Raw genomic sequence first — 24971 nt, 5'->3', positions numbered from 1 at the left:
ACAACTTAGCGAAGATAGAGATATTATTATAGAGAGTCAATCTAGAAAGCTCCAGCGGATTGATGTTTTTCATCCATCTTATTTAGCCTTGCAATATCCATTGTTGTTTCCGTATGGAGAGGATGGATTTTGTTTAGGTATTGAAACATCAGATTCTATCTCTGCTAGGCTTAACAAAGAAAAACAAAACAATCACTTTGCGACAATTCTTTGCTTTTCGACTACAAAAAAGGACGGGTGAATCTCCATTAATTCTGAGATCAAAGAGATTATTCCAACAGTTTCTGGTAGATGCCTACACAATGGTGGAATCAGAGAGGTTAAAATTCTTTAGGTGTAAACAACCACAGTTGAGGGTTGATAAATACAAATGTCTACATGAAAGTCTTATAATCGGGGATGTAGATGCTGCAAGGCTTGGCAAAAGAATCATTCTTCCTAGTACTTTTACTGGTGGACCTAGGTATATGATGAATAATTGTAAAGATGCATTTATAATTTGCAGATATGCAGGATATCCTAGCTATTTTATCACCATGACCTGTAACCCTGAATGGGATGAGATAAAAAGAGAAGTGACTTCCATTGGATTGAAGGCAGAAGACCGTCCTGATATATTGTGTCGAGTTTTCAAGATCAAGCTTGATGGTTTGATTGATGACCTAAAAGAGGAAAAAATCTTTGGCAAAATTTTGGGATGTAAGTCTGTATTTATGCAACGCTTTATTAAAATCTTATGTTGTAATGCTTTGCTCATTTGTCTTTTTCAATTTTCAGACGTTTGCACTGTAGGGTTTCAAAAGAGAGGGCTTCCGCATGCACATATCCTTTTATTCATGAGTAACGAGTTCAAGCCACAAACACCAGATGACATAGACAAACATATAACAGCTGAGATTCCTGATGAAAATGAAAGGCCAAATCTACATGGAGCTATTCAAAATTACATGGTACATGGTCCATGTGGTCCGTACAACAAGAATTCACCTTGCATGAAGAATGGATCCTGTTCAAAGTTCTATCCTAAAGAGTTTAGACAGCGAACACTCATTGATGAGGCCAGATTTCCCAAATAAAGGTATACTGATAACGGTCAAACAATGAAGAAAAGGGAATGTGTACTAGACAATAAGTTCATTGTTCCGTATAATCCAGAATTGTTGCTCAAGTTTGGGTGCCACATAAATGTAGAATACACATGTCAAACAAGTTCTATTAAGTATCTGTTTAAGTATGTACACAAGGGTAATGACTGCGTAACAGCTACTCTATACAATGCTGGTGATCTGTCAAAAGCCACACAAGTTGTTGACGAAATTAGGAATTACTACAATTGTAGGTACATTTCGGCATGTGAGGCAGTCTGGCGTCTATTTGGATACGAAATCCAAGAGAAAGAACCATTTGTGATTAGACTTCCATTCCATTTGGAGGATGAGCAACCTTTGGTTTCTGGTGAAACTTCTAATGTGAATGATATCGTCGAAAGAGCAATATCTCATAAGTCCATGTTTTTGGGATGGATGGCGGCGAACATGTCATATCCCTATGCTCGAAGTCTGACTTATCTTGAGTTTCCAACCAAGTTTGTTTAGAAGGACGATTCTTCACAGTGGTTTTCTCGAAAGAAAAGCTTCGCAATTGGAAGGTTGACTCATGTACCTGCAGGTAATGACAAGTTTATATTCAATTTTGATCTTACTTATTTAATGATTTAAATTTAAAATCTTAATAGCCTGTACCCCACGTCCATTTTATTCGATTTATCTACACTAAAAAATAAATGTTTAAATAACTTTCAACAGTTATAATCTGTAGATTATACAATTTTTTATTTTCTATATTTTTTAGGAAACTTATTCTTATGCGGATGTGTAGCTACATAATAATTAAAATAGCGTAGCTTAATCCATTTAACAACTTAAAAGTGGGATTTTAACCAAGTTTTTTGCAGCAAATACTGAAGAATATTACCAACGACTTCTCTTGAATACTCAAAGAGGATGTATGAGTTTTCGAGATATAAGAACAGTAGGAGGAACAATTTATGCTATGTATAGAGATGCATGCTTCGTCCTTGAACTCTTGTAAGATGACAAAGAATTTATTGATGCAATTAAGGAAGCAATCTCATGGGCCTCAGGATCATATGTTAGGAGGTTATTTGTCATTCTATTAACATCTAACAATATCTCAAGACCAGAACATGTCTGGGATAGATGTTGGCATGAACTCTCAGATGATATTTTGTATCGACAAAGAGCCGTGATGAACATGAGGGGTGAGTTTTTATTAATTACAATTATAAAAGTTTTTCCTTATTGATCATTTTTAGTTTAATTGAATTTTTATAGTATTGTATAATATGCAGAGTTAACAATGTCAGATGATGAGATTAAGCAGTTGTGTTTAATGGATATAGACAATATCTTACATTCCTATGGTAAAACCTTGAAAGACTATCCTCCTATGCCTTTAGCAACTGAAGTTGATAGTTCTTTGTTAACCGAAAGTGTTATTAGGGAAGAGCTAAACTTTAACATGGATGATTTAAAGAAAAATGCCTCAGACATGTTAGCCATCGCAACACCTGAGCAGAGATATGCATTCGATAAAATTGTTACAGCTGTGTATTATGATGAAGGGGGTTTTTCTTTGTGTATGGTCATGGGGATACTGGAAAAACATTTCTCTGGAACCCTATGTCTGCTGAGATTTGCTCAAGGGGTGATATAGTATTAAATGTTGCTTCGAGTGGTATTGCATCTTTACTTCTTCCCAATGGAAGAACGACACACTCAAGGTTCAAAATACTGCTGAATATAACTGAGGATTCTGTATGTAACATCAAACCTAGTTCCCCTCAAGCAATGTTGCCGTTGAAAGCCAAACTTATAATTTGGGATGAGGCTCCAATGGTTAGTAGGTACTGCTATGAAGCGCTGATAAATGCTTGGGTGATATCATGAGGTGTTCTCCAACATATAGCAAAGATTTTCCCTTTGGAGGAAAAGTGGTTGTACTAGGTGGAGACTTTAGACAAATTTTTCCTGTCATTCCACGAGGATCGAGACAAGACATCGTTCATTCAACTGTGAATTCGTGTTACCTTTGAAAGTTTTGTCAGGTGCTCAAACTAACAAAAAACATGAGACTCTCTGTAGGGACGACTGCTTCAGATCAAGATGAGACAGAGCAATTTGGTGAGTGGTTATTGAAAGTTGGTGATGGTCTAATAGGTGACAATATGGATGGTGAATCTGAGATATGTCTTCCAGGAGATATTGTTATTCCTTCTTCGGACCAGGCATTTGATGAGTTGGTTCATTTTTCTTATCCAAATATTTTGGAAAATATGTCCTCAAAGGATTTTTTTCAAAGCAAGAACTATACTGGCTCCCACACTAGACATCGTTGAAGAGGTCAACAACCATCTAATGGCTATCATTCCTAGAGGGGAAAAATTATATCTTAGTTCGGATTCCATTTGTATGGATGAAGGGAATATGGAGAGTCAACTAGATATCTATAGTCCTGAATTACTGAATAGCATAAATTGCTCTGGTTTGCCTCCACATAAATTAATACTCAAGGTTGGTGTTCTGGTGATGTTACTGAGGAATATTGACAAATCCAGTGGTCTTTGTAATGGTACAAGGCTACAAGTTAGGAAGCTTGGAAATCATGTCATAGAATATGAAATCTTAACGGGTAACAATGTTGGTCATATTGCTTTGATTCCAAGAATGAATATGGTACCAACAAATGAAACCGTCGCAGTTAGATTCCAATGAAGACAGTTTCCCATAATAGTATCTTTTGCCATGACAATTAATAAGTCTCAGGGACAAACTTTATCTCATGTTGGATTGTATTTGTCCAAACCAGTTTTTACACATGGCCAACTATATATGGCACTTTCAAGAGTTAAGAGTAAGAGAGGTTTAAAAGTTTTACTTATGAATCACGTAAGAATGTCTGCAAATTCAACCATCAATGTTGTTTATAGAGAAGTCTTTGAAAAAATAGTATTCTAATGTAATTATTTTACTTTAAAAAATATAAAATAATTATTACTCACTTTTTTTAAGTTAAACTTTGATTTTGATAATAATTTTATAAATTTCTTAAAATAATAATTATTTTGTACTTTTATTTTAAATATCGAAGCATATATTTTTTTTTTTACTTTTATAAATTTTTCCGTGCTGAGCACGGGGTCATACACTAGTTATTAATAATTTAAATAAAATAATACACTATAATTTATTTTTATTTATTTTAAGTAATTACTAATATTTTATTTTTTAATTATTTTTTTATCTTATTTATTATTCATGCTTTTGATAAAATATATTAATAAACAAATTAACTAAATTAACGACCTCAATTATACTTGGACTATTCAACAATTCAACAAAATCTTTTCAATTTGGAATTAACTACTAACCATAGAAAATAGACAATTTAGAGTAATTTAGTATTATTAACATTAATTATGTGTCGTAAAATAACCTAAAATCATAATATAATTTATTTTTAAAAAATTAATCAAGCATTATTGTTAATTATGAAATAACTTAAAATTATAATGCATTTTATTTTAAAGAAACAATCAACCATTAACATCAATAAATAAAAACTATCGTCAAAATGTTTTGATTAAAAATATGAGGGGTTAATTACTATTCATTATTAATAATATATCGATTATATCAAAAAGTAAAAATATAATTATCCGCATTTACATTATTAGAAGAATTAGCATCACAAGTAGAATTTTATCATAAAAAAAAGAGTAAAATTGCATATATATATATATAAGAAATAAATGTTATAAACTATATTCTTTCATAAGTAACCTTTTTAAGTTGTAGGTTATGTTTGGCATGGTTTATTTGTATATCATTTAAATTGCCATTATTTTTATAACGATCATTTATTCTTAATAATTGTCAGAGTTTTTGATGCCTTACAATAATTATCTATAAAGAAGAAACATATATATTCTGAAAAAGTTATTAAATAAATTTATTCTTTTTGTCCTATTTTTATATTAAAAAAAATTTTGTTCTGTCTTTTTTTAACTATTATCATGTTATTATAATTGTTAAATAATATTAAAAAAATCTTTAAAAATAGAAATAACGATGACACTTCGAATAATGAATTCAATAGAATTAAACTTAAATGAATAAGATGATTTAATTAATTATATATATAATAGTATATTTATAAATATTAATAATAAAAATAGTCTTACTAATGCAAATGACCAATACAATAATTATATGAAAAAATAAATAATTATATAATTGCATAATTTTCAAGATCCTATATGATTGAATTTAATGGACAAATTCAAAAATATCTATACGATAATGTCCTAATATTTTAGCATACTATAAATCATACTATAATTTTATATATCATATTATAACTTTAAGTCAGCTCTTTAAACACATAAAGTACACATGATAAAAGAGAATATTAAAACAAAATTATAGTAAGATTATTTAAAAATACCGTAAAAAAGACACATATCTTTTGTTAATCAAAAGTTAGAAGGAAAAAAATATGTGCCTAATAATGAACAACTAAAATAGACAAAAATCTTTAAAAAATATAAAAAAAATGAAATATATAAGTAGTGATAAAAGAAATAAAAACTAAATAAATTACAAAAATTGTACCCTAAACACAAGAGAGAGAGAAAGAAAGAGAGAAAAGAGAAGGAATGAGTAAAAAACATATTATGATTTCGTATAAATAGATGACATTGAAAAAATAAACTAATTAAATTAATTCATGTATTTTGTTATTATATTTATTATTTACTAAAATAATTTGATATTTACTCCTATCAAATCAAATCAAATAATTAATATAATTAATAAATTAATTAATTAGTATAATTAATTGTGAAATTTGAATGTCTAATCAAATTAATTAATTGATATTATTAATTAGTTATAGTTAATTTGCTTTACAGAATTAAAAGAAATAAATCGAGAAACACTCTCAGAAGCATGCCATGTCAGCTCCATCATTAAGTGTAGAAATCTGATTTTTATATAATAGAATAGATATATATGATTTGATTTGATTTAATTATTAGTGAAAAATATATTGAGAACCTATTTTATGCATAGATTTGTTATTTTAATGATTAATTAATTAATCTAATTAATTAATTAATACAGATAATTAGTATAATTAATTTAATTTAATAAATTAAAAAAATAAATAAAAAAATACTAACAAAACATTAAAAGAAATAAATTAAAAATACTACCAAATCAATTTGATATAAATGATAATAAATTATGTGATATTTAAATATCTAATCAAATCAATTAGTTGATATAATTGATTTATCATAATAAATTGTATTTAATGAGTTAAAGGAAACAAATCGCTAAACACTCTTATAAGCATGCATGTCACGTCAACTCCATCATTAAGTGCAGAAACTTTATTTTTATATAATAAAATAGATATTAAATAGAATATATGAGAATATGATATGAGACATATTTTAATTATGAAATTGGTATTATATAATATATTTTTTCTAAATTCTTATTACTTGTTCGTTGCTAATTTTTACGTAATTACTTAATAATTTTTGCCTATGAAACTATCAACTACCTAATACTATGATTTAATTAATAAGAATGATGACATTAATATTTTTCCATAAGTCTTGTTATTATTTATAATTAGAAAATAGCTATAAATAAATTTATTTCCTTAATGAGTGTTAAATTTGTTGTCAAATTCTATATTACCTTTAAAATTTTAGCGTAATTGAGTCTAATTTCTACATTTTGAAATGAATTTACTCAAAAAATTAATATGTAAATCACATTATTATTACAAATTACTTTTTTAACATAATTAGTGGTGCTTATTTGAACCATTAAATTTAGCTTCTAATGATATTAAAGTCAACCTATTTTATTATCTTGTGCCTTCAAAAATTTACACGACTAACATAAAAATATAACAATTGAAAAAAATAATTACAATGGGTATATTCATTTTAACAAATATTCTTCTATCTAATACTATAAAAAAATACATTGGCCACTTTGAATTGCTACAGGTCAACTTCCATCCATATTAGTAGAATGCCTAAATTAAGATATATTCATCAAATAAACAATCAATAAAACACTCATCCGTACTTTCTCATTTTGGGTACATTTATACATAAAAGAAATTATATATATATATATATATATATATATATATATATATATATATATAAAAAGAAGAAGAAAAGAAGAGTTGAAATAGTAAGAGTAATAAAAATTATGATTCTTATAATTTTGTGTGGCCATCTATATATAGTAGACCAGACAACTATGATTATCTAACAAAATTAATTATTTATTGCACTCAACTTGAATAAGTAAGAAATTATCTTATTTTAATTTAGTCTTTAATTCACATGATTTGAATTTAGCTTAATATATATTATTTGATTTGATTTGATTTAATTATTAGTTAAAAATATCTCAATTGTCTATTTTATTCATAAATTTATTATTTAATGACTAATAAATTAATCAAATTAATTAATTAGTACACACAATAAATTTGGTTTAATAAATTAAAAGAATTAAATTAAAAAATACTAACAGAATATTAAAATAAATGAATTAGGAAATATTACCAAATCAAATTGATATAAATTATAATAAATTATATGATATTTAAATATCTAATCAAATCAATTAGTTGATATAGTTAGTTTATCGTAATAACTTGTATTTAATGAGTTAAAAGAAATAAATCGGAAAACACTCTCAGAAGCATGCCACGTCAGCTCCATCATTAAGTGCAAAAATCCGATTTTTATATAATAGAATAGATAGAATATATTATTCTAACTTTAATTTCAAAGATCCATTTTTTTTTTTTTTTTTTGCGTTTAGAACAAGTTTGCCGCCTCCTTCGACAAATCTTGTCATTTTTACAAGGTTGGTCACTCCCACGGCAAACTTCGTGTAATGTATATAGTTCGCCGTACTTCTGGATAAATTTTAAACTGCTTTCTCACCAAGGCTAGTCAGTCACCAAAATCACTACTAGTGACTCATCTTTTTTTTTTATCTTCTGTTTAATCTATATATTGTCTAAAATTCTATTATTATCCATTCATTATAATGGTAAAATAATATATGATCAAGAGAAATCTATCGTGTTTAGTTCTTCTCAACCAGTATTTGTATATATGCCATCTAAAGTCGAAAGTCTAACTGCATTGAAGAATTTGATATTGCATGCCATTGGTCAACAACACACGAAAATCGTAAAAAAAATTACTACATATATCCATCCGAAGTAGATAACACTTTGTTTTAAAAAAAGTATATCATAGATTACAATTATTATTTTGTTATTCTTTTATTTGATGATAATTTTGATAAGGTTTTATGTTTTTGTGAATTAGGTATCGGTTACATGATGACAAGGACATACGTCTTATTAGCATGGTTCTGAAAACCGAACCGGACCGACCGGTTCAATCGGAAAAATCGGAAACCGGCCACCTAACCTGTCCGGGTAAGGTCAGAAACCGGCTGGCAAAAAACCGGTGAAAAAACTGGTCGAACCGGCGGTTAACTGGTGAACCGGGAGAACCGTCCGGTTTTTTCACGGTTTATTGGTTTGCATATTAAACTTCAAAACGGCGTCGTTTTGAAGGGAAAAAAAAAGAAAAAAGAAAAGGGCTATCAGCTATGCACAAACCCTAATAGCCACCACCCTCAGTATCTCAGTATCTCTCAACTCTCACCCTCTCACCCTCCCACAGCCCCTCATCGCCGTCGCGGAGCTCCTCTCCTCCATCGTAGTCGCCCAACTCGCCACCTCCACCGTCGCACCTCTCCTCCATCGCCGTCGCGGAGCTCCTCTCCTCCATCGCCGTCGCCCAGCTCGCCACCTCCACCGTCGTCGCCTAGCTCTCCACCTCCACCGTCGTCGCCAGTAATACTCTGCCTTCCACCTCGGTTCATGTATGCGGGTATGTTTCTGTTCATGGTTCTATTCCTATTTGAGTTCATGTTCCTATTTCTGTTCATGTTCCTATTTCTGTTTATGTTTCTGTTCCTCTCTATCACAGAAAACATGCTCTTTGATGTTTATCTGGATTACATGATTTTGAGTTGCTGCTTCATGTTTATCTGGATTACATGATTTTGGTTTCTGTTTGATGAATCTTGAATCTGTTTTTGGCTTTCTATTATGATGCGTTGAAGGCAGTTGGGGATTATTTTTGCTGCTTCAATTTTGCTGCTTGATGAATCTGAGTTCAATTTTTGCTGCTTCAATTTTTGCTGCTTCAATTTTGCTGCTTCAATTTTGAGTTGCTGTTTCTTCAATTTTGCTGCTTCATGAATCTGAGTTTAATTTTTGCTGCTTCAATTTTGAGTTGTTGTTTCATGAATTTTGCTGCTTCATGAATCTGAGTTCAATTTTTGCTGCTTCAATTTTGCTGCTTCAATTTTGAGTTGCTATTTCATGAATTTTGCTGTTTTATTTTTTGTTTAGTTATCAATTTTGATGTTTGAAGTTGTTTGTGAACCTCTAATCTTAAGTAATGGATAATTTATTATGTGAAATATTAAATTTTATTAAGTTATAAATTATTGAATTTTATTAAGTTTAATAATTTTATTTAATATTTAATTAAACCGATTGAACCCTGGTTGAACCCCGGTCGAACCAGTAAACTATTGAACCAGTGACCTCACCGGTTTATTGACCGGTCCGGTTCTCGCAACCTTGCTTATTAGGGTTTGACACAACTATTGGACAAATGTCCATCTGTTGGAATTATTTTTTTTTTTCTAGTCGACTTGGATGGAGGAACTTCTGCGGATATTGTTAATGATACCCTTTTAAGTGGGGCAGTTAGAATAAATATTAGAAGGACGATGGTTGACCTAAATAGGCCACCTAAAGGTAATCAAGAGGGATCAAATGTCGAGAATTCTAATGATGGTATGATGCAAGCTAATGTTAAAAGTCATGAGAGTTCTGCTATTAGAGACCCGATGATGGATCTTTATCAAGTTAATCCTGATGACGGTGAAGATACTGAAGTTGAACCAACGAAAATTTCAGATGAGAAGGAGGAAGAGATGAACTACTTCAGTGACACACAAATCGTGTTGACACAGCCTATCATTTTCGATCATATGATCGGCTGGATCACTTTTTCACACTGAATCTCGAAACAATGACTTCTTATTTATTCTAGGAGGCCCCGAAGATGATCTCACCTATGAGAAAGTTATTATGTTAGTTAAGACATATAACATTTAGAGGGTTATGGAGTATAAGATACTAAAAAGTGATCAATTGAAGTATGTTGTACAGTACATCTTCTTTTGGTCTGGTTTTTGATAGAACATACGCATATCTTATTGTCGAAAGTAGAAAAAATGGGAGGTGAGGAGATACAATCATCTCCATACTTGCATGCAAACATCAATGGGTCAAGACTATAGAAGGTTAGACTTAAAGGTAATTGCTTAGTACATATTTACAATTGTCAAAGCAGATCCAACCATCAGTATAAGGATTTTGTAAGGAAGTGTGGAGAATCACTTCGGTTACAAAGTGTCGTACAGAAAGATATGACTTGCAAAGCAAATAGTCATTGCTAGAATATATGGAGATTGGAAGGAATCATACAACGAACTTTTTCGTTGGTTATTCGCAATACAGATGTACTTATCTGGTAAGATTCATTACATTGCCTTTTCTTATCTATGCTTAATTAATTCATCACTTATATATTATAACAACACTAGTTAGTTAGGTACTTGGGTGCAACTTGTAACACAACTTTTGCTTGCTTTAGTTGATAGTGTCATGTTTCATCGAGTGTTCTGGACATTTCTTTCTTGTGTTAAGACTTTTAAGCACTGCAAACCACTTATTTCCATTGATGGCACTCACTTGTATGGTAAATATGGAGACACTTTACTTATAGCTATTGCTCAAGATGGCAATTCAAATATATTGCCTATTGCTTTTGCCGTGATCGAGGATGAGACGAAAAAGACTTGGTCATTTTTTCTTTCTTATCTGAGGCAGTATGTGACACCTCAACTAGGCCTGTTGGTGATTTTAGACAGACACAAATCGCTTGTTGCTGCATTGAACGCTGATAGAAGTATATGAAAACCGCCACATGCCTTTCAAGCGTTTTGTGTAAGACATATTGCTGCCAACTTCATGACACACTTCAAGAACAAGGACATGAGAAAGATACTTATTAACACACTTCAATAATCTAAATAAAATAATTTAAAATTATCTAACTTATTATCAAATACATTGAAAATAAATCTAAATACCTAGCCCATAAACTATAATTTTACCCTAAATTATAATTAGTTCAAATAAAATCATAAACAAAATAAATTTTTTATTAACTAACATCTATTAATCTCCTACTATAATCACATGATCGTTTAACATTATCTAAACTAATAATAAATGATAATCTAAACTAACTATATCATCTAATTATCAAACCAAATAATTATCAAACTAACAAGAAAAGTTAATCTAACTAGATAAATATGATAAAATCATAAAATAATAGAACAATAAATTAAATTAAAAAGAAATAAAAGAACAGAATTACTTAAAGTGACAAATTGAAGAGATAAAAATATCAAAACAACCAAAATGAGAAATAAGACAAAAGAGGACAAAAATAAATAGTAAAAAGTGAAAAGTGAAATCTGAGAGGGACTACAAGTTTTTATATTTGGACAAATTTACTTAAAATTTGCCGAGAAGTACAATGAAACTCATACATTACATAGAGAATGGCGAACATACTCTAGACACCAAAAAAAATTTAGATCTCCAAAATTAAAATTAAAATAATTTAAATTTTAGCAAAATATACTAGTACTTTTTGTTAGAAAATATTAAGAATTAAGTAATTAACATTTTTAAATTTTTTAATAAACATCAAAATTAAAATTTTAAATTAATACTAATTAATTTTTTATTTTTCATTTAAAATATTGTCTCATGACATTCCCTCTTTTATTATTTCTTGTCGGCCGAAAGGAATGAATTTTTTAATGCAAAATACTTAGAGCAAACATTTTAGTAAAAAATAAAAACTAAAATGTTAAATAAATAAAAGAATCTTGATCTTTAAATATTTCTAATTTTGAATATATTAAATATAATTTTAATTTTTATATTAATTTATACAAATAATCAATTATATATCACATTAAAAATAATTCATTTTTAAATTTATTATTTAAAAATTTTGGTGTAGGTATTTAATTGAAAGAAAAAAAAGTATAAAACTTTAATTGAAAATTTAGTGAAATTATAAAAACGAACAGAATAATTAAACCTTAAGAGCCTGTTTGAAATGTTAGGAATTAAAATTCACTCAAGAGTTAAATTCTTTTTCTTATTTTGGAACAACTAAAAATAAATTATTTAAATTTTTTTGAGAATTCTAATTCTCATTTTTCTTTCATTTGTAAATCAGACCAAAATGAGTTTGATTTTCAAATGAGAGAGTATAGGTGAACATGTAAATGTTGAACAACAGTTTAAAAAAAGAAGGTTAAATTAATTATTAAAATCAGATTCTCAATTCATTAGAATAATCAATTTTTGAATTTAAATTATTAGGGTTAGACAATGTTCCTATTCCTTTTCAACCCTCCTCCACTCACATCGTCGTTCATCCCAACGCTCATCCCCTCTTTTGCTTAGCCCGACACGCCTCCACTTTCGCCGGTTAGCCCAACGCTCCTCCCCCTCCGGCGCTCAGCCGCTCCCACCGACCCACCTATAGTACACCCTCGCCCATTGTTAAAGCTGTCTCACGTTCTCTCTTCATTATGTCGACATTGTAAGAAGCCATGGACGTCATCGCACTACATCCCCGTTATTTCGCTGTCGTTGTCTCTATGCAACCTTGCAGTCGCAGCTGTGCGTTTTTCATGAATTCGTGCTCCCGCCGTCATTGCGATTCACGACACCAAAACTACTACTGCAAGATACTGGCTCATGACCAAGCGTCGCCGCTTGTAACACCCTACCACATAGATCCTTATACTTAAGTCATAAGACAGAGGTGGTAAGGTATTACGACCTCTAAAGTAAAATTTTATATATTTAGTAATAGTGAAAAAGATTTTTAACTAGGAGCCTTTGAAGAAAAAAGTAAAGCAAATTCATCAAATCGAAAAGCGCAGCACTCCAAAAATCGATAACATAACCGAAGCAGACAAGGATGAGTTGATACGGACATACATACATATAAACAGAAGAGTGCCAAAATACAAATAACAAAACTCAAGACTCGGTTCGCGAAGATAACCGGTCTGAGCATATATATATATATATATATATATATATATATATATATATATATATATATATATATATACACACACATATATATATATACACACACATAGGAGAACCCCAAAATAAAATCCAAAAGACAGAATTATATAACCTGTTTCTCCAAAATAACCTCTATGAGGAGTTAATACAATATATATATATATATATATAAACAGTGGAGAATATAAGTGTCAAACTAAGTACAAATAACCAAAATAAAGCCCAAAAGATAAAGATCTTCGCGACATCAGAAGCTTCCAGCATGCCTCAGTGAGAAGTCTCACATCTTGCATCTGAAAATCACAAAATCCACATGGGTGAGAACCAGAGGTTCTCAGCATGGTAATAGTGCCCACATATCTAACATATAATGTCCTGGAAAAGCCGAAGGCAATCTTAGAACTTCCAACATATAATTAAAGCTTATAAACATAACTAAACCATGAGAAATGAAAATAGGCAACTAACTAAGGGTCTTCGGTCTAACTAAAACTCCACTTTCCAACTCCCCCGAACCTCCCAACCGCCACCGGTAATTTTATATTGCAAACACAATTATATCAAGTAAGGAAATTACAAACAGGAAGCAGATACAACAGTTAAACAAGTAGCAAGTATTTATGCAGACAATTAGACATTCCAAACAAATCACACCAAACAAACATATAAATGCATATGATGCATGCCTGTCCTAGTGGCTGATGAGTCTCATCTGTCGGTTATCAAGCCAACCCGACGTGTCCGGTAGCTAACTCGGGCATAATCTCTCTGTTGTGCCTTAATAACATTAGAGGAAATCCGTGCCCTGTCACCATTAGTCTCTCTGTTGTGCCTTAATAACATTAGAGGAAATCCTTGCCCTGTCACCATTAGAGGGTATCTGTGCCCTGTCACCATTAGAGGGTATCTGTGTCTTGTCACCATTAGAGGGTATCTGTGCCTGTCACCATTAGAGGGTATCTGTACCCTGTCACCCTTACAACCAGAGAGAGAAATACAAGCATAGTTATCCAACATTTTCCATCATGATTCATTTACTACATTCATTCATTAACTCATATAGGCAACCCCGGCATACTCGCCACATGTTCAAGCTTCCTCAATCAATCATAATCATTTAATCATGAATCATATGTATATACATGCCCAGTCCTAATTCAATGTTTATCACAGCCATCCGGCTCATAACACACAAAGCAATTTCACCATCATCCTCAGCAACTCATACAATCATTATTACTCATGATTCCTCATAATTTTCTCTTTTCTTCATCCACAAGTTACCCCCTTCCCTAACTTCTTCTTAATTACTAGGCATTCTATTGTGATATAGTACTTAAAGGATGAAAATGGGGGTTTAGAAGTTTAAAATTTGGTTTTAAAAGCACAAAACACATGTTTGCTGGAAACCAGGTCACGCGTACACGTGGGTCACGCGTGCGCGTGAACGCCAAAGAAATACCAAGTCACGCGTGCGCGTGAGCATGCATGTTGGCCCATTACGCGTACGCATGGCTCTTTTTCGCGTACGCATGCGGACCAGGTAGAATCGACTGGTCGCGCATGAGAATTTTGCGTACGCAAAATCTCCATGTCACATTTACGCGTGGGCATGCGATTTTGCCCGCGTATGGGCTGTATGCGTATGCATATAATGCAGCAACACAAAAAGCTGCTGAGCCCTAATTTTTCAGTTTACGCACCGAACTTCGATCGAGCATAGCTTCCTCATTTCAAAATATTTTTCCTCCGTTCTTCAAACAGCATAAACATCTCGGACCCAATTTTATTTCTAAAGAAGTTTGATACTAATTGGGGGTTCCGAGATTAAGTTATGCTCCACCAAAGTTGGGTTGAAAATCATAGTTTAACAAAACTTCACAAATCTCCTAATTCAAAACATACAAGTTTCCAAACCTTTTAAAAAACACCCAAAACTTACCAATTCAACATCAAACATTCTCAACCAATATTTTCAACTCCCTCATAATATCTACATCCTACCAATTCTCATCCTTCATCAATCATAACTCAATAATTGAATCTCAACTCATATTCAATATTCCAAATTCAACATCACGCAATACTTCAATTTCCAACAATACTCAACTTGATCAACTATTATACATACAAATTAATATCACATACCAATTACATACTCCATCAACAAGAACATCATCCACAATTTCCAATCTTTCCAAGTTCAATAATACACAACAAGCATTATCAATTACTCATCCACTTAGCCCCCAACATGATATCAAGTTAATCACATCACACAATCAAGCTACAACTTCCAACATCACTAACCACATATTTAATAATACAATCCATACCAACCAATCAACCAAAACAATTCAATTCCTATCTTAGGGTCTCTAGCCTAAGTTTTCACATTACATTACACTTTAAATACAGGAAATCAAAACTATACCTTAGCCGATTTTCACGTGGTTCCCGAGACAACCCCACCAAGCCAAACACAGTGACCCAAGGTCCAAAGTCACCCAAACAAAAGCACTCAACCTCCACCAAACTCCAAAGCTTACCATTTAAGTTCCAACATACACATATACACACCTATTACATATATACAACATATATACACCCACATTCAATGCCCAAAACACCAATTCAAGAATTTAACTAGGGTTGAGGATCCTTACCGCACCCACGGACCAAACGAACCAAATCCAACGAGTTTTGTAAGCTAGATTGAACCTAAGGTACCAAAACCCACAAAATCTCAACACCACCTCAATGAATTTCGAAAATGGGAAGGGATAGAGCAATTGGGGTGATAAAGTGGCTTACCTATAAAATTGTTCCTGTAGAATCGTAGAACTCGACGCGGTGGTCGCGTGGCCACAAACGATGCGGCGATGGAAACTCGAAATAAGAAGTTATGGTGGATTGATTGAATTCAAGGGTTTTATCTCTCTTCTTCCCTTCTCTTCAATGTTGCAGCGTCAATGAAGAAGGAAGGAAGGGAAGCTGAGTTCTTCAAATGCTTATTGGGTTGGTTTGGGCCTTTGGGCCAAATTCTTTGAAATTAGTGTCAAAATTCTCGTTTTATTTAACTCTATCACATTAAACTACAAAATTTTATTTTTCTAATCTTTTTGATTAATAATTAATTTATTCAATAATTATTTGCTAATCTCTCGAGTTTTACACTGCTGCTGCTAACCCAAGCTCATTACCCATTTTTGGTGTTGAAGGCGTGATATTGGGACTATTAATGGAGTCATCAATGGGTGAAAGGTATGCCGTGAAAATTTTATGTGCATACAAATATTTATTTTTCATACAAATAGAATGTTTATTCTTAATGCAAATGAGATATTTGTTCTTAATGCAAATGAGATGTTTGTTCTTAATACAGCATTCAAGTTGGTGACGACGGGAGAGGGCGGTGCGGGAGAGTTTTCTCACTGGCGAGAGGCTGCATGCTGGGGTAGGTGACGGACGGCTGATTTGGGTTAGAAGAGGATGTAATTAGGTTAAAGCGAAATTAAGTAAAGTGGTGGGTTTAGAGTGAGAGTGAAATTAGATGGTTAGTGGGCCTAAAACGCAGTGCTTGTTCACACATCTCATTATTCACATAGTGAGATTCTTTTCAAATTAACTTTCACACTCTTTAAACTTAAATTTTATTCTATTAGTATATTATAGTCATTTTAAATAATAAAATTGAGTTTTAAATAAAAATAATTTTTTTTATTAAAAGAAATCGAATTCTTTTTTTATATCTTAAATGGTTTCAAACCAGCTCTAAATTAAAATATGAAAACGTGCAAAAAGTAGAGAGGCTCTCTGACACGTGCACGTCAAAACGACGACTCTCTCAATTTTAGGAGAAAATTGAAGAAAATCAATTGGGGTTTCGAAAGCGAAGCACTTTGCCCAATTCAGGTTCCGATTCCACGTTCCCTCCTCAAATTGATCGTTGTCTTCGTGATGGGACACCACCGTGAAGCCGTAGAGGTGGCCAAGACGGTGCTTGAGGTTGCTGATGTCACTTTTGCCGCCGTCGAATACGGCCATCATTACCTCCACCACAAGCACCACAACGCCGCCGTCCAGGAACCTCCGGCCGCTAACTGTCCCTCGGATGAAGAAGAATTACAGTCTCTTCGATCGGAGAATCGCCGCCTCAGGAACTTGCTCGAGCAGAATTTGAAGCTTCTTCAGAACCTATCTGAATCGCCCTCTTTTCTGAACAATTGTCCCTCTGATGTATGTTTGTTCAATACAGCTTTATTTCCTTGAGGGATCTCGTTTTCTGACCAAAAAAAAAGTTTTTTTATTTTTTTTATTTTTTTAATTGGGCATATTGGTAGTGATAGATAAACCTTACAGTTTGTTTCTGTTGATGGTTATAGCTTCATGATCGGTTAGTTTCCACCGTGGAGTCTGATGAGTACTTGGCTAAGCTCAAGTTGTTGCAGCAGGAAGGGTTTAATGGTGCCATGCAATTTCCTTTTAAGGAAGCCACTGGTATATATGCATTATGCAATTATGCATTTATATTAAAGTTTAATTTTTATGCATTGATCATCATTCAATCAAATTCATTCGTTTAGATAACCATTTAAGTACACATCCAAAGAAATAAATAAATTTAAGTAGTGGGTAAAGAAGGTAGTTACTTTAGCTCATTTACTAATATATGATATGATATAATTAGATGTTTATATAAAATGTTTTTACATTGATAATGGATTAATTTACTTGGGTATTGAACGTTTGACAGAATTGGATCATGATTGTGCTGATATTTTGATCAATGTTGATTCCCAACAACCGAGTTGGTGGGTTTGGGTTACTGATGATCTTGAGCCAAGTAATGCGGAGGAAAGGAGTGGGATTGATGATGAAAGTTACATAGTCATCAGTGAGGAACATGTGGTTGATGGAGTTGCAAACTTCATGGCAAGATGCATTCTGTCAAATCCTAAGGCTCTGGTATGTGTTTGGTTGCTACTTATGCATGTTATTGCTTATTTGATAAGATGTATCTAATGAATTTGTGTGGTTGTGATTCGTTAATTGCAGAAGTTATCTCCAGAGCAACTGCAGAAAGGTAAATTTGCAGTCAGACCTTCAGATTTTGAATAATTTGCTTCTTCCATTAGATCTATAGAAATTATGTGTAAAGATCTAGTCTGTTGCTCGAATGAAATGGGTAATGATTCTACTGAATTGTGCCATAGTGCCCATGTACATTTTTATGCGTGAAAGGGTGAAAATAGGTATATAATAACCATAACCATAAACCTGGTTTGTCATCTCACTGTATCTTTTGAGCTGTTAAGACCATTATTATTGATGGTAAATATATATAATTGATATTCCCTGATAAATACGCTGGATGAGTGTAATACTAGTTTCTCTAGTCATATTGGTTTCTTCTTTTTCTGTTTGAGATTTTTATTAGTATTAAGATTGCCGATTAACCAGGATATTGTTTTATATACCATAGTACTAATTGTATTCACTTTTTGTTACTTCGGTTCTCTTGCATTCATGCAATTTTGTATGAAATATTCAACTCTGCACTAGCTGCAGGTGCAATCAACAAATTGATTCATCTTATATTTTAAATCATTTCATGGCAGTTCTATCAAAAGCTTTGGCTGGTACAAGCAAACTGGAAACGGTTTTTAATATCTGGGAAGCTGGGAAGTTGTTTTATGCTTTGTCTACCTGGGGACTTGCTTTGGCAGGGTCTCTCTCTCTCTCTCTCTCTCTCTCTCTCTGTGTGTGTGCGTGTGTGTGTGTGTGTGTGTGTGCGCATACTGCATACTTGTTTGGCCTCACCTTTCCTAGCCATAACAAAGATATAGACACTGCATAATGGAAACTGTTCTTTGGAACCACCTTTTGCTTCGATATTGAGTTTGAAAAAATAAGTTAATATTTTGAGCAAGGTAATCAAACTCGAGTTCACCTTAACACATGAAGCTTACATGAGTGAGATGAACTTGAATGGTAAAGCTCAACTCACAAACTCGATGAGAGACACAAATTTGTAAACTCTCTACCCTCTGTTGAGATGAGTTAAAGGTTTGATAACATTGAATTTGAGAGACTGCAAGGACAAGCATATATAACGGTTATCTATGATCTGCCATGAGCCCATGACCTATAATCCTATTATTATTGTTATTGTTATTGTTATTGTTATTGTTTTTTTTTTAAATTTGGATCCTCTAAAGTGAGGAAGCTAGTAAAGTGATAAAGTGAAGGGTTAATCACTATTGATTTTGTAATTTCCATGAAATGTGTGCCCACTATCTTAATTTAAAAGTGATTAACTCTTCAGTTTACCACTTTACTAACTTTCTCACTTTAGAGGATCTTGACCCATTTTTTTTTATCGGATTATGATTATCATTATCATTATGTAAAACCTGTCTTTTTACCTAGCATTTAGCAAATAAGACAATAAAGAGAGTTCTTTCAAGGCAGTTTATAGTTTACTGAGAATTCCTTTGTAAAAGATGTCAATGGCTATTTCCTTTATCCGCTATTCTGATTTCTTAATGTCTTTTATGACCATAATAGGCTGTACAAAAGTCGTGCTGTGTTAAGAGTTGCCGCAAAGGGTATTCACAGTGGCAGTAAACTCGCTCTAAAGGCACTCTAATGATGATGCGTCTTCCATGGCCATGTTGAATTTCAAATGAACATATCCAGCATGGAGCTTATAGGGCCTTATCCAACATGTAAAACGAATTCGTTCATTATTTCCTATCAGTTCCAGGCCTCATGTAAATAATGGTAAATAACATTTACATCTGGTGCTTGTTAAAACTGTATCATTTGGCTTCTAAAATATTGCTTTGTTTCATTGATTGATTGTACTGTATAGATTATCAAAGCATTCAATGATACTAGTGCTGCTGTTAATGTTTGAATGACCAATTCTACCATGTGATGAGTGCAATTTTTAAGAATAAACCCTAGTATGCATATTGTGAATTGGCACTTAAGAGCAGGTTTATTTTTCTGATTACTTAATAGGCGGTTGATGGTTTTTATGCTCACTTTGATCCGTGTAGGTACATGATGAGTTATTTCGGTCCTGGAAATTTTAATTAGTCAAAATAGTCATTCTAAGTAGTAAATGCAAGTCAAATTAGTCCTTTGAAAATACATGGAACTAATTTCAAGCAACTAATGTAACTCATATTGGTCTTATGGGACTTAATTTTGAAACTTGTATGGATCAAAATGATTCATGCATCATGTAAAAATTAAGCCAATTTAGAGATTATATATTATCAACTTGTTAAATATCACTTTAAAATTAAAATTGATTTCTTTCTAATAAATATTTTTTCGACGGTATAATAATTAACTCTCAAATAACAATAAATAACCATGTAAAAACAGTATACAATTACTATTTTAAAAAAATAAATACTATAAAAATTATCTTCTCGGTTTATAATATTTAACCATTTACATTTAGATAGAAGTTAAAATAAATACAATCAAGAATTAGTTAATTTTACCAAAACACTAGTTTAATACTAACCATTATTATATGTTTAACAGTGACAAGAATACTTAGGAACGTTGTAATTAGTTAATTAGAATTTTGAAAAAGACAAATTAAACCAGAAGTTCTCATCTAAGGCATGTATGTAACTAAGCCATTTGCCGCGAGAGAGAGAGAGAGAGAGAGAGAGAGAGAGAGAGAGAGAGAGAGACAATCAAGACACCTTGTACTCTGTTCATAAGGTTACCAATGCAATTCTTGATTACGTTGCCGGTGCTGTTAGACATCATTACAAAATGGACGCCTTTTAATAGAACCCAACTTTCTCCAATACAAGAAAAGTTCACGATGGTTCATCAGAGAGGAATAGATGCTATTAAATAAAGTTCGCCGCCCACCATGTGGATATGGTGCTAATAATAGCTTTCTACGGAAATGACAGGCCATTACGAAGCTTTTCTGTATCTATCCTGCTATGCAACTATCCAGTATACACAATGACCCTCATTTTTCTGGGACCTACAATGATCTCGTAAGAAACTTCAGTTGCCCAACAAGACAGTCGAAGTAATTTCTCGCCAAAATTTCGTCGCGCTGCTTACATGGAAGAGAGAACCTTGATCGATCTGCTTTCTAGTGGAAGTAACAAAAAATGTTAACCATCGAACACACCATAATGTATCAAGCTTTTCTTTTCCGGTCAGTAGATGAGGGAACATTTGATTGAGCCTGGCCAAATACAGACCTGCAGAACGTTCAAAGACCAAAAACAGGGCAAACGACATGAGATGAAACTGGAACCCTCGGGTTAAGTAATTATCATGAGACTATCCACGTTATATTCATTCAAGGTCAAAGAATCTTATATGCAGCTTAGAGGAACAGACTATCAAATGGCCATGATATAAACACTCACCCACAAGTGGAACATTTATCATGATGCTCACAGAATATGGATAAGCATACAGAGCATACATAGCCCATGTCAATTGTTTGCTTATGACAGAAGCACCTGCAAAATGTTACACAATTAGCCAGGTGTAGGTATCAAATGCATAGTCTGATTTTCACATTATAATATTCACATTTATATGGGGGATACATAGTAAGGTAATGAGTGTAATTTGGGCACAGGCCAATTAATGGAAGTAAAATTAGATATTAGATATTACTAGAAATAGTATAAACAGGAGTACTAGAAATTGTATTATCAAATGTTGAATGTTAATGAAAATCCCCTCCCCCTTTGAATTCTCACTATCTTCTCTCTGGTCAACAATCAGTTAACAAAAAAGAGTCCCAAGGGGAAACCCCACCATAATGTACCGCAGAAGCAACAATGAGAACAAAGTTTGAATAGCTATGTACTGCCTTCAAATCCACATGAAATAAGAAAGAAAGAAAAGGTACATTGGAAAAAAAGAAAAGAAAAACATAAGAATCATAAGTTTGCTCGAACCTAGGGTGCAGTCCAAATGTTCTGAGCATTATAGATGGGAGGGAGAAACATATAAAGAAGAAATGATGATAAGAGATCTACAACAGAAAAAGATAACAGCACATGAAATAACTTACGATGCACGAAAATCCACACCCACAGATTTAGGAAGCCGCAAAAAGGCACGAGAATGCAAATCAGTTGCAAACACCGTCTGTATAAACAAGTTAAACTAACATCAAAAGTCGAGAAATTAAAATCATAATATAAATAACCTGATGAAACAAAAAAAAAAAGATCCTACCGCAAAAGAAATCAAAAGTTGTAAAGGAATCATTATAAATCCTAGAATTTGTTTCCAACCATATACACCAAAGCATGTAAAAAAAGACACTTTTTTTTTTGGGTTGCAGGTTTCTAAATCTTAAGAACTACACAGATTATTACTTAATCATGAACAGTAAGAAGTGGCAAAAAAACAAAATCACAATTCCGCCAATTAAGAGAACTTACTGAAAAATATTGGAAAAGCCCATCCAAATGGGGAGGCCTGTAATATATGCCACCGGTTATGTACGAAGCCTGTTATTCATGTTATAAAATGAAATTGTTAGTGCCAATATAACATATCAGTAACTGCAACACCAAATCATTCAACATGCATTTGTATTATTTAATCACCTGTTGGAGGAATGCAGAATTGTTAGAACCAATATAACAAGAATCTATAGGGACCTGTGTTACAAAAGTATTAGTCATATATAAAAACACTAGCAATTTTATGTCCCATTAAATGACTACTCCCTAAAAAAGCCCAAGAACATAACAGCTAGCCCAGAAAAATGCCGAGGTCAAAGTGAAATACAGAGGAGAAAAAGAAAAGTAAAGTGAAGATTCACTACATACTGTTGAGTGCTGCGCAGAGAATATTGAATTCATGATTGCCACATACCTACAAGGGAGTAAAATAAAGTGAATGTTCATTGCAAAAATGAATAATGTGAAATAATAAAATATAAAGATCAGGAGGAGCATACTGTTCTGGTCCATCAGCAGATCCTTGTAAGCACAAAATCTGTTCATAAATTAGCAAATACATGAAATTTATTAGTCAAAATCTGCAAATCTTTAACAAAATGGTAAAATAAAGCCGAAACACGCAAATAAAATAAAAGAACAGGTGAATCATATCTCAATACTCATTCTACGATTTATACCAGTTCAGAATAAACTAGATTTCACAACTCATTTATAACTTGGAATGATCTTTATTTAGGTCTTTCCCTCTCATTTCTGGTAATACAATATCAACTAAAACACATGCCCACTAAAACAAAAAGATATTACTAAGCCGATCACACTTGATTAATAGCAACCCATTACATTCAAGTGCAGTATAAAACTCTATCTAAGAACACACTCATGATCAGGCATTAGGCAAGCATATAAGAATGTATATATACACACCCGAGGCTGAGGATGAATGGGTCCCGAACGAAAAGCTCTCTGTATATCTGAATAGCAAATCAGGTCAAGCAAAAATCTCACAATAAACTTACAAGTCCATAGTGAAAATTCTTAGATATCAGAAGTAATACATAACTAAACTTCTACCCTAATCATTTAAAATAAGACATTTTCATAACTAAAAGAAGCATTGAATGCAATGACTGGAAGAGGATACAACAAAGCGCCATGGACAAGGATCCCGAAAGGAGCGAAGGAGGAGGAGCTCCTCCACCTGCAGCATTATCCCTGGGCTTTGCCAAATGCTGGTCCTTAGCTAGGAAAACCTCGAGATTGTGCAGCAAATCGGAGTAGAGGGAGGGCATGGAACCGGTGGTGGAGCCATGGTTCTTATCGGAAGAAGAATCGTAGAGGTAGGTGCAGGAATTGCAGCCAGTGGCGATAACCACAACCTGATTGAGCTGACTAAGAAGCAGGATCGAGTTGAGAAACGCAAGCACCTGAAAAAATAAAGAAAGAATTAGGGGGAAAAACGGAAGGGAAGGGGGTCTAGGGTTTATGAGAGGAAGAGGATGAAGTTGGTTACATGAGAGAGGAACTCGGAGAAAGGGAAGGAGAAAGTGGACCAGAAGAAAGGGTTGGTGTCTAGCGTCACGACGAGGAGGCTGACGTCATCTGCAACGGATTGAATGAAGAAAGGGATCAGAAAATGAATGGAATTGGAAGGGCAGGTGAAAGCACAGTACGAACCTGAATAGAGCTTTGAAGGAGCAGAAGGCATGCTTCCACTTTCACACACTGCCACCGCCACTTACTCAGCCGCACTCCGCCCACATAAAATGTCTCAACTCTCAGATTGTCCTTGGTTAATGGTTACTATCTAAGACAATTTATGACCCAATTAACGGAAGCGTCTTTCCGAGTGTATTTTAATTTTAGGTATACGATATAACAGTATAAAATTAATTACAATTTAGTAGTTAACAATAGTGTATAAATAATCTTTGAGTAAGGTAATAATTAGGTAATTGAAGATTTTGATTTTGGATTAATTAATTTCTGTCTATGATAGTAAATAATAGATATGTGATGTTATTCTATTAAGAGTATTTATTTAAATTGGTCTCTAAAAAATTT

The 24971-nt window shown here is 32.7% G+C and overlaps 4 protein-coding genes across 4 annotated transcripts; 3 read left to right on the top strand and 1 right to left on the bottom strand.

The window, feature by feature from the left end:
- The first annotated feature begins 302 nt into the window (after positions 1-302).
- Positions 303-1076, top strand: LOC140180750 (uncharacterized). The gene is made up of 3 exons (XM_072222042.1): positions 303-463; positions 506-699; positions 778-1076. The coding sequence occupies exons 1-3, from the start codon at positions 303-305 to the stop codon at positions 1074-1076; spliced, it is 654 nt and encodes a 217-aa protein (XP_072078143.1).
- Positions 1077-1100: 24 nt separating this feature from the next.
- On the top strand, positions 1101-3794 carry LOC140180749 (uncharacterized). The gene is made up of 5 exons (XM_072222041.1): positions 1101-1585; positions 2199-2281; positions 2372-2727; positions 3128-3254; positions 3502-3794. Exons 1-5 carry the CDS (start codon positions 1101-1103, stop codon positions 3792-3794), a joined length of 1344 nt encoding a protein of 447 aa, XP_072078142.1.
- A 13399-nt stretch (positions 3795-17193) lies between these two features.
- On the top strand, positions 17194-20385 carry LOC112765063 (uncharacterized). The gene is made up of 6 exons (XM_025810925.2): positions 17194-17658; positions 17805-17919; positions 18176-18387; positions 18478-18505; positions 19041-19149; positions 19990-20385. Exons 1-6 carry the CDS (start codon positions 17380-17382, stop codon positions 20069-20071), a joined length of 825 nt encoding a protein of 274 aa, XP_025666710.1. The 5' UTR covers positions 17194-17379; the 3' UTR covers positions 20072-20385.
- Positions 20386-21161: 776 nt separating this feature from the next.
- Positions 21162-24804, bottom strand: LOC112765475 (general transcription and DNA repair factor IIH subunit TFB4). The gene is made up of 11 exons (XM_025811374.3): positions 24585-24804; positions 24421-24509; positions 24052-24334; positions 23835-23881; positions 23405-23442; positions 23274-23319; positions 23049-23102; positions 22881-22949; positions 22505-22581; positions 21846-21941; positions 21162-21674 (listed from the first exon to the last, which is right to left on the bottom strand). Exons 1-11 carry the CDS (start codon positions 24613-24615, stop codon positions 21611-21613), a joined length of 894 nt encoding a protein of 297 aa, XP_025667159.1. The 5' UTR covers positions 24616-24804; the 3' UTR covers positions 21162-21610.
- Between the last annotated feature and the right edge of the window lie 167 nt (positions 24805-24971).

This window comes from Arachis hypogaea, chromosome 17, assembly GCF_003086295.3.
Source record: "Arachis hypogaea cultivar Tifrunner chromosome 17, arahy.Tifrunner.gnm2.J5K5, whole genome shotgun sequence".
NCBI lineage: Eukaryota > Viridiplantae > Streptophyta > Magnoliopsida > Fabales > Fabaceae > Arachis > Arachis hypogaea.
This window is presented reverse-complemented; position numbering and strand designations above follow the sequence as displayed.